At 35.7% G+C, this 10,665-nt stretch overlaps 1 protein-coding gene across 13 annotated transcripts; it reads left to right on the top strand.

Annotated features, from left to right (window-relative positions):
- Nucleotides 1-543: 543 nt before the first annotated feature.
- On the top strand, nt 544-8,533 carry LOC132059705 (squamosa promoter-binding-like protein 12). 13 transcript variants are annotated; one of them, XM_059452430.1, is made up of 6 exons: nt 544-971; nt 1,139-1,221; nt 1,819-2,529; nt 2,706-2,842; nt 3,705-3,968; nt 7,749-8,533. In XM_059452430.1, exons 3-6 carry the CDS (start codon nt 1,883-1,885, stop codon nt 8,051-8,053), a joined length of 1,353 nt encoding a protein of 450 aa, XP_059308413.1. In that variant the 5' UTR covers nt 544-971; nt 1,139-1,221; nt 1,819-1,882; the 3' UTR covers nt 8,054-8,533. The 13 variants fall into 13 exon arrangements, with proteins under 13 accessions (XP_059308413.1, XP_059308411.1, XP_059308412.1 ...); XM_059452428.1 differs by having other exon boundaries at nt 1,135-1,221; XM_059452429.1 differs by having other exon boundaries at nt 544-1,058.
- Nucleotides 8,534-10,665: the final 2,132 nt, after the last annotated feature.

Here is a 10,665-nt window from a genome sequence, read left to right as displayed (position 1 = left end):
ACATATTTTAAAAGATTGTTCAAAAATGAAATAATTTTAGGATGGATCATGAACGCAAATCTGGCATAGAAGTGCTTAGACATCTTGAATGGGTATAAGATATGGATTGGTTGGTTAAATGAGTTTGGATTGGATTAAGTGAAATAGATTGGATGAATAAATAGAATTTTATGTGACATGGCATGCCAATTAGGAGAGAAGGGGATTTTAGGCGTTTAGTATATTTTGAGAAAAATAGTAATAGCTAGGTGATATTCTAGTCCTAAAAAAACAAAAATGATATTAGTGGTCAATTCTCAATACATGAGTGGCCTTTTAGGAAATTTACTTAGTAGCATGGAAAAGCTACTCTTCCACTTCCGGTGTTGATTTCAACTTTCAACGTCGCATGTTTAAAACCAATTGTAAAAGACATTTTGTTACTTTTTAGATATTTTAGTTTGAGATCATAAGTTTCAATTATTATTTTTAACTCTATGCCTAATTAAAAGTAGAAAAATAAATAGAAATGAGGGGACCACTATTAGTAGCATAGAAATGTTGCTCCTCCACTTCCGGTGTTGATTACAATGAAACCCTACGTGGGGGACCAAAGAAGAATCAACTACCCTTGCGGACAAAATATATAATTGCAAAAGAAATTTTATTTTTTCTTGTTTTCTGTTTTTCTTGTACATCTTTTTGCTTTCATAATCAAGTGATAAATGAACAGTCATCCTACAAAATTTTTAAAAATAAATTTCTGATATGTCACAATCAGCCTAAATTGTTCATTATTATCCTTCCAGGGGTTGATGGAAGCTTAATAATTCAATATCTATTTGTTATTTTAGTTAATTGGGTGGGAGGAAACAGTGGCTGAAAACGATGTCGTGGTATTAATAAATGGAATACAAGATATCAACATTGTGTAACCCATATATTTGTGGTCTATGATTGAATTGCGTTGAGCTTTTGTACAAGTCTTTTTGGTACGTTTGTAGTTGTCGACTTATTCCTTTGTTTCTTTAGTCAACCATACTTTTTAAATTCTTGCTGTTAAGGAAAACAAGTAAAAGGTAAATTAATCTATCAATTTAGCTGGGTTGATAATTTGACTATTGTCTTAATTTGCTTGTGCTTGCTTTGGATTAGAAAGATGATGATCTTGCAATTGGGAGGAAATTAGTTAGTTACAGCTTTCGAGTACCAGCTCAGTTGCATCATGAGTTGAACCTCAATGTAAGCTTTTTTTCTTCTTGTGTTTAATCTTGTATTTGTCTTCTCTTTGTCCTATATCCTTTTAGATATTTCGAGTTGATTTCTCATATCCTCACTCAACTAATACTCCCTCCGGTCCATTTTACTCATCGTTCTTACTGAAAATAAATTGTCCAAAAGAGTTGTTATTTTAGAAAAAACGAGATATAATTAACCACTGGTTTCCATCTTTGCCCTTGTTCAATAAATGTGGAGAGAGATTATTATTGTGGTGAAAAAGAACGTAGTATTAAATTGAGATCAGACAATAAATAAGGATAACTTAGTCAAATTACCTTTTTCGTTGATGTTTTCTTAAGGGGCGTGCAAAAAAAACATGACAAGTAAACTGGACCGGGGAGTAGTTGTTATATTAGAGAGTCATTTTCTTTGTTGAAGAAAACTGTAATCAATAAGAAAGGTGACTTTCTAAGATAATAGCTATTAGTTGAGTGACAATCTGAGAAATCAACCCTAGATTTTTCTTTTTCTGCTTTGGTTCTTCATTCTTGTTCTCCCTATTGTTTGATGAAGTTCGGTATTTGCCTTTTTGGTGAAATTATGTACTTGTCAAACTAGAAATATATTGTGGGGTAATGCAGTGCTGAGATTTTAGTGGAGCCGTGTTGCTTTTTTATACAACATGGAGTGGAATGTAAAATGGGAGTGGGGAAACACGATGATGTTTGGTTCAAAGGCTTGTGAAAGTCCGAAAGAACTGCAATTAACAGATTGGGGAGGAGTTGATGAAGCGGGAGAACTTGATGGTGGATCCTTCAATTTATCAGGGTTTGGCAGTGGTTATGGCTCTGACGTGGGGCGTAGTTCAATATCAGCTTCTACTGACTCGTCACCAAACGAGGGGTTGAAAGAATCCAACTTCACTTTTGAAGCATTTGATGACTCTCATGGGAATCTCGGTAAGGATGTGGAACGGTGCAAAGTTGAGCTATCTAGACGTTCGCCACCTATGGAGGCTTCGATAGGCTATGATGGACCATTGACTGGTTTGAAACTTGGTAAGCGAACATTTGAAAGCAACAGTGGTGGAAGCAGTGTTAAGCTCCCCTCCATCTCCGTGATCCCTGTATCATCTGTTATTGCAGCAAAGAAAACAAAATCCTCTAGTCAGAATGCACTAATTCCGCGCTGTCAGGTTGAGGGCTGCAATCTTGATCTGTCTTCAGCTAAAGAATATCACCGAAAGCACCGAGTTTGTCACAGTCATTCTAAATTCCCAAAGGTCATCATAGGAGGTGTCGAGCGGCGCTTTTGTCAGCAGTGTAGCAGGTAAACCTCATTTGATGAACCTATATTAGGGCATCTTGTAGTTAGATGTTTGGCTTCCAAATTTTAGTTAGTAACAATTTGTTCTTCTGGATGTATGATTCCTATGGCGTTTTGGGCTCAGTCCTTAAGCATATTTGAGATCATAATGGCTCATTCCTTTTTTTCTCCCACTGAAGGTTCCATAGCTTGTCTGATTTTGATGAAAAGAAACGAAGCTGTCGCAGGAGGCTTTCTGATCACAATGCACGCCGCCGCAAGCCACAGCAGGAAACTATTCAATTTAACTCGACGAGGCTTTCTTCATGGTTTTATGGTATGTTCCTATGTTGAGGTTGGGTTTTTTTTCTTCTGAAATGTAACTTATATGAGCATTCAAATGAAATTCTTCAGCAAGAACTACAGGAGAAGGCTAATTTTTAACATGGACAGGAATGTGATTTAATGTCAATGCTTCTATAAGAAATTCCTTTTTTGGTGCAAACAACCAAATTATGTGGCATTGTTTTGCTCAAATCCATACATTTTAAGACATGCATACCTATAAGAATATTTTTTCTCGATCAATTTTCTTTTGGAAAGTAAGCCCATGAGGTTCTGCATGTGAGATGGGATATGCTGTTTCTGTCAATCAATGCTTCTACTGACTTGGGAATGTGGCTTTTTCTTTTAAGTCCTCTACAAGTATCATACTCTGTCATGTTTCTTTGCACATGTTCTGCCGGTGGAGGTTCATCCAACTTTTAGTTCACCTTGTTTTGCATTTTCATGTTCTGTTGTCGTATCATACATTTCTATTTGTGGTGGTGGGTGGTGGTGCATGACGGGTGGAGATTGTGGTGGCGGCAATAGCGGAGCCAAAATATTTCTCTAAGCAGATTCAATATATAAAGAAGTAAACATTACTAAGAAGCCAAGCGGATTCAACATATAGTATATGTACATAAAAAATAAAAAAAAGTTGACCCTCCTACATGTAATTTTCCGGCGAAGAGTTGCCAATTGAATCTTCCTGGACAAAGTATAGCTCTGCAATTGGTGATGGGGGTGTGGGCTGGGAGCTAATTAAAACCTTTTACTTTCAGGTTTCTACCTTATCATCTAATTGGAAGAGATCTCTTACATTGTTTTTGTTTTGTGCTTACCCAGTATCATTTTATGTGCTTATACATTTACAGATAATAGGCAATCAATGAATCTTGTGTTCAACAATGGCCCCCTTCTCCACTCTAAAACTGCTGTAGATACTACCTGGGAAACCTCTGAAGTTTCCAAGTTCACAATAACAAGAGGGTTAACTTTAAAACCTTACAGAGCTGACAGTATTAATGGAAAGTCACTTGTGGGAGGAGTCAAGCTTTCAGGGACCACTGAAATGCAGACCAATGCATCTAACTTGTACTCGGCATCCAACGGCACCACAGCCGAGGTCTTCAGGCAAGGTTTGTTTCGATACCAAGGAACCCCGCCCTACAATAGTTTTCATTTTAAATCCGTAGGTCTCCTATGTTATGCATGAAACTCCATCATCAATCTTCTCCTGATTTAGAGGGAAAGATCTCTACTTTTGTGCTGGTACGGCTACTTCTCTTTAAAGATTTTGTCTGGTTATTTGATAATTAGTAGTGATTTTTTATGGCTGCAAGATATCTTAGTATAGCAACTTATATTTGCGTTATAACCACATGGCTTACAAGAGTACTGAAACTTCCTTATGCACCTATTGGGTAAATTTCATATTCTGCACATTCCTTTTCTCGGAACTGACCTATATCTGATGAGTGACATTGGAGCACCTTATTGAAAGATTTACCTTTATGCCTTAGGAAACCCTTGCATGTTGGGGTATAAAGATTGGTTCTGCAGATGTTAGAAATGATTGGTGTTCCTGATTTCTGGTTGTCCTATCCTTCATTTCTTTCAAAGTCTCGAGGGTTCAAGTTCAATAGAGATGTTCTATTACAAATTAGCCAACTTGTTTTGTTGCTGAGACCTAAAATAATGGTTGAAGCTGAATATAGATAGCGTAAGCAGTTCGTTGTTGGGTGATCAATTGGGTTGTAAGAACTAAACTGGAATATATCAAAAACTAATTAAAGCATGCAGCATGACTTATTTTCTCTCTTCTTGCACACATAGTATCTTGGAAAATTGAAAGATTTAGGTGACAGCATAAAGCTGTTACCTAATAACCTCAAGGGTCTTAACTAAAAGTGGGTGAGATGATGGTTAAGTTGGTTCCCTTGCATCACAGATTGTGAGCGCTGACGAAAAGAAGTGAAGTGTTCAGTAGCATGTGTTATACAAGTAATATGCACTAACCTTGTCAAAATTTAGGGGCTGCAATGGTTTACTTCTTTACATTATAGCTATCAGTAAACTTGTTCTTTGGAGGTAGTAGGTATCTAGTGCTAGTACACGCCAAGGGGGCAGCCCCACAGTCAAAGAGCTAGAGTGACAATTTTTGCTTTTGAGACCACTGTACAAATACAACAGAGGCACACTAGGTGAATTTATCCCATTTGTCTAAACTTTGGTGGACAAAGTTATCGATTATGCACCCAAGGATGTGGCCTAGCGGTCAATGAAGTGAGAGAAGAACCACGAGGTCTCAGATTCAAATCCTTGCGGAGACAAAAATAATAGGTGATTTCTTCAAATCTGGCTTGGACAGAGTTACCTCGTACTTGTTGTTAGTGGGAGGTAGCAGGTATCTCGTGGAATTAATCGAGGTGCATGCAAGCTGCCCGGACACCTCGGTTATAATGAAAAAAAAAAATGGTTATTGATTATGCATGTTGGTGGAGAGCTATGGTGCCTTGTGGATTAGTCGAGGTGTGGGCAAATTGGCTGAATGCCGCTTGAAAAGAAAGGTTATTTATTCCGGATACTTCCCATTTGATGGGCTGTAACGGGAGATGCTTGAGTGTTTGATTTCTTAGTCAATTTGCCTCCAGCATTGATATGTTTCTGATTGGAGTAAAGAAAATATAATATCAGTTAACATTGTGGGTTTCCTCTCATAAATGGTACAATAACATTGAGATGACATGTTGACTAATTATAAATATGCTTGTAGCAGTAGATTTTTCTGGAGTCCGGCGCCAAAATGGCACATTTTTGTAGCCTAAATACAAAAATGGCATGTCCTTTTTTTTCTATACCCAAATGGTTTTTCGTTGGACAACCAACGAAATGTTAAATAACATTAACGTCTAAGTCATTTTGTTAAAAAAAAAAATTAAAATACCATTTCGTTGGGCTACCAGCGAAATGTTTTAATTTTTTTTAATTTTTTTTTTTTTAATATTTCGCATTTTGTTACAATCCCAGCGAAATGCAATTAAATTTTTTTATTATTATTATTTAGCATTTCGTTTGGTGTCCAGCGAAATGTGATTTTAATTTTACATTCGTTTATATTGCGACTCTCCTGACTTATACAGAAAATAAAGTTGCAGATTCAAATTTAAGACGAGCATTGATTGGTCACACCTTTTTTTTTTTTTTTTTTTTTTTGGAGTTCGTGATTCAATTTTGCGAACTATTTTACTTTTTTTTCGGTCAATAAATATTGCCTATCTTTACACATGTTATATCCTTCATCTTTCAATTTTCTTTTATCCATTTCATATCTTTCAGGATTGTAATCTCCGACACCTTTCACATCCAGGTCTAAGTGAAGAGGCCGGGATGAGGTGCTAGTCTGAGGAACGTGGAAAAGGAGGTTCGCCAAACCCTCTTGGCTCCAAGGTTGTTGGGAATTGCTAAATGCGGCGAAACCTTGTGATGTTGCTGGTGGAGTGACCATATTAGACGAGTTATATGGAGCCTCGGACGGAATCATGGATGGGCCACATATATCCATGGTCGTATTATATATTGGGAGTTGTGTATATCCATAGATGAGTGATATGGAGCTTCTGGACCAGTCATAGATGGGCCGAAAAAATCCATCGATGGATAATATGGACTGGGTAAATTCACGTTGATGATTTAGAGCCACACCCATCCACGAATTTATCCAGTCCATATTATCCATTGGTGGATTTTTCCGGCCCATCTATGACTGCTGCAGAAGCTCCATATCACTCATCTATGGATACACACAGCTCCCACTATCCGACCATTGATATATCTGGCCCATCAATGATTCCGTCTGAGGCTCCATATAACTCTTCTAATGTGGTCACTGATCCACCAGCAACATCACAAGATTTCGCCGCATTTAGCAATTCCCAACAACCTTGGAACCAAAAGGGTTTGGCGAACCTTCTTTTCACGTTCGTCAAACTAGCACCTCATCTGGCCTCTTCACTCAGACCTGGATGTGAAGGGTGTCGGACATTACAATCCTGAAAGATATGAAATGGATAAAAGAAAATTGAAAGACGAAGGATATAACATGGGTAAAGATAGGCAGTATTTATTGACCGAACAAAAGTAAAATAGTTCGCAAATTGAGTCACGAACTACAAAAAAAAAAAAATATTGATGTGACCAATCAATGCTTGTCTTAAATTTGAATCTACAACTTTATTTTTTTAAAGTCACGAGAGTCACAATATAAACGAGATGTAAAAAAAAAACATATTTTGCTGGTTTAGTAGCGAAATGCTAAAAATTAAAACCACATTTCGCTGGACACCAAAACAAAATAATAAGAAAAAAATTAAAAACATTTCGCTGGTAGCCCAATGAAGTGGTATTTTAATATATATATATATATATTTTTTTTTTAACAAAATGACGGAGACGTTAATGTTATTTAACATTTCGTTGGTTGTCCAACGAAAAACCCAATTGGGTATAGAAAAAAAAAGGACATGCCATTTTTGTCTTTAGGCTACAAAAATGTGCCATTTTGGCGCCGGACTGCCCCTAGTCAGTATAATAGGAATTACTTGCTTGAATCCAATTTATTTTGTTTTCTTTTATGATTGGCGAAGTTACCTTTGTAGAAGTCTTCTAAAGAGAAATTAAGAGAGAAGAATGTAGAAATGCTATGCTATGAAGTTTAAGTAGCAGCAGTCTTTTATCAGTTTTATGAGAGTTCTCTTAAGCTCACACGTGTTCAGAAAAGTAACTGGAAATGCTAGATAATTTGATTCACCCTTGGCACCAAGTAAAATACACAATATGTCATTACTTTTACTTTAAAAAGTACAATATTACCATGGATGTTTATCTATCGTATCAAAAACTTTTGATTTCTCTATCAGGTTTCAAGGAGACCATGTTCTCAGTAAATATGGGTGTGGCACCAGAATTACCTCGTGCTCTCTCTCTTCTGTCAAATAATTCATCATCTGAGCATGTAAACCAGATCAGCATGCCGGAAGAGGTGATGCATGCAATTCCTCAGAGTTCGCCACTTGAGTCCGCTGAACACTGGCAGCCTGAACAACATCTATTCAATCCACGCGTTCATACGTCGGTTGCGAACGGTCACAGTGGCAGTAGCTTCCAGGAAATTCACCTTTCCAAAGATCCATTTGACGACTTCTATGTCAATGGATTGAACTGACACGGCAGACTACTCAGCCAAACCTCAATGTCAGAAAATGGATTTCAATTTTTGCTGGTTTTACATTCTCCAGTTAAGCAGATGGTGCATAAGTAGGGTATTGGAAGCAGCCTGTCATTCTAAAGTGGTAGCATTTAACACAAGTAAATGGAGCTCCGGATATTGGACATCCAATCTTGAAAGGAACCACGTATGCCTTAAATTTTACTTGCTTAATAAATCAACATGAGTTCTTAAGTGTTGTATTCGTTTCTTGTTTCTTCACTTTGACATGATGTTACCACAGAGATTTACTGTTGATATCTGAAAACGCCGTGACACTGAGTCAATTTATCCATCTAAAATCGTTCTGAAATAGGATTCGGTTGAATCGGGTTTTAACTTCACCTTGAATTTCTGGGTAGAAATGACTCTATTATGGTTCAGCCTTGTCAAGACACTTGAACTTGCATAAACGACAGGAGCTTTAGCAAATTGTGATACTTCATCTATCCCTCATTTCTTATTTTAAGAACTCTATTCTGTTGAACGGAGATCTGGTAATTTCTTTTGTATGCATGCATTGGCATCGTATATTTTCATAAAAAGATTTGTCTCGACTTCTAATGACGGTCTATGCCATTTATTGAATTTATATTTACTCTCTTACGTTTTCTGTTCCAGACATATAGACGACGAACAGGAGCTCTCGAGCTGAGCACCATTACTATAGCTTTATCGATGATCAACTCCATACTTAAATTTCCTTTCCCCCTCTTTTCTTTTAAGTTAGGTCGTGTCTCCCATGAAGATATAATTGTATTCGTTTAGAAGTTCAAGGATATACCTAGTACATATTTGTTCTGAATTTGTATTCGTTCGTCATCTTTTGACAGGTTCATCTTGTTATAATGATACCTTTACGCCATTTATAAGTTCTTGCCAGTATATAACATAATGATTGAACTTCTTAGGAGCCTTGCTGCATGATTGTATAACAGTAGAGCCCATAGGTCTTAACATGTTGTAAAGGTTACCCTACAACGAGTTAAGGGTTCACTTAACGAATATTATATTAAGTACCAGTCACACAATCCTCCAATTTTGGACATAATGTTTCACCCTTCAAATCCATCATATATAAGCCATAATTATCGAAGAATGAAAAATGAAACTATAAATCAAGTGCAAAATGATATTTATTAGCCTGTTTGGCCAAGCTTTTGGGAGGACAAAAATGCTTATTGTTTTCAAAAAGTGAGGTGTTTGGTCAAGCTTTTGGAAAAAAATAATTGCTTCTACTGAGTAGCAGAAGTTGTTTTTCAAAAGCTAAAAAAAATAGTTTTTCCCTAAAAGCACTTTTGAGAAAACACACTTAGAAGCACTTTTTGATAGTTTGGTCGAACACTAATTGTTGTTCAAAAATATTTTTTAAATTAGTTGACCAAACACAAGCTAAAGTTACTTTTTTCATTTAGTCGTTCCTTTGTTGCCAAAATAAAAGATCTATATATAATATAAAGAAAAAAGCGAAAAAGAGTGATGTACTAAAAGACTCTCTTTGGCAACACGATTCTATTTATCTTTTTTCTCCTACTTTGAGAATTTTCATATTTTCCTATATTTTTTATTATTGTACAAGAATAATGTGTCATTTACTACTCCTCCATTCATTCCTAACCTTTAATGTAAAAATAAAAACTTAAAACGTCTTAACATTTACTACTCTACTCATTCTTTTTCTTTATTGTAATTAAGAAAAAAATCAAGTCTCTACATTTACTGCTCCAACCTTTCAAACCCTTCATGAGGAAATGAGAATATGTTAAATTGGAGTAGTCGGATTGGATATCATTCCAAGTAGCTTTTGAAAGGGTTCAAGTCAATAAATCTTTCTACAAAAGAAAAATTAAGAGAAGTTAGACCTCTCTTCTTGAAAGCTCACATAGATCCCTCGGCATCTTTCCCTACAATACAACAATTTCTATATGTAAGTTTTTCAAATTCTTAAAATTGCTTATCTCTATGTATACATATCTATACAAACACATCAATGCAATCAAATTTGTATCCAATTTCATGATATTTTATATATTATTTAGCTAATTTTCATTGGCAAATATACTTTTCCGGAAAAAGCCGTGAGTGAATGATGCAACTTCTGAGTTATATTATTATTTAGCTAATTTGAAATAATTTGTTTGATTTATGTTATGGTTTGTTGTGTTTTACTTTGTTGTATCTGGTAAATAATTTTTATGATAGAAACATGGCTTTCGCAGACTAACAGTAGTTTTAAGTTTCAATATTCAAACTTTATTAGTATATACAAAAATAATAGTGTATGTTACATGTCAACATCTATATTCTGAATTCTATTGAAATTTCCCTTTCAAATGAATAACACTTTACCTATATGTTGCTTTCTATCTACCTACTTATGTTTTCTGCTTTTCGGTCCGACTAGTTTAAAAGTTCATTTTGATTGTTGTAAGCAGATATTTGGCAAGAATATAACTTCATTTTTAGGGTAGTATTAATCGTTTGCTTTTAATTTTTCATGTATTTATTATTTAAATTTATGACACCTACAAGTTCCGTCAATTTCATATCGCTGATGGTGGAAAACAGTT

The sequence above is a fragment of the Lycium ferocissimum genome, chromosome 6 (genome assembly GCF_029784015.1).
Source record: "Lycium ferocissimum isolate CSIRO_LF1 chromosome 6, AGI_CSIRO_Lferr_CH_V1, whole genome shotgun sequence".
NCBI lineage: Eukaryota > Viridiplantae > Streptophyta > Magnoliopsida > Solanales > Solanaceae > Lycium > Lycium ferocissimum.
Note: the sequence above shows the minus strand (reverse complement) of the source record. Positions and strands in the feature narration are given on the sequence as shown.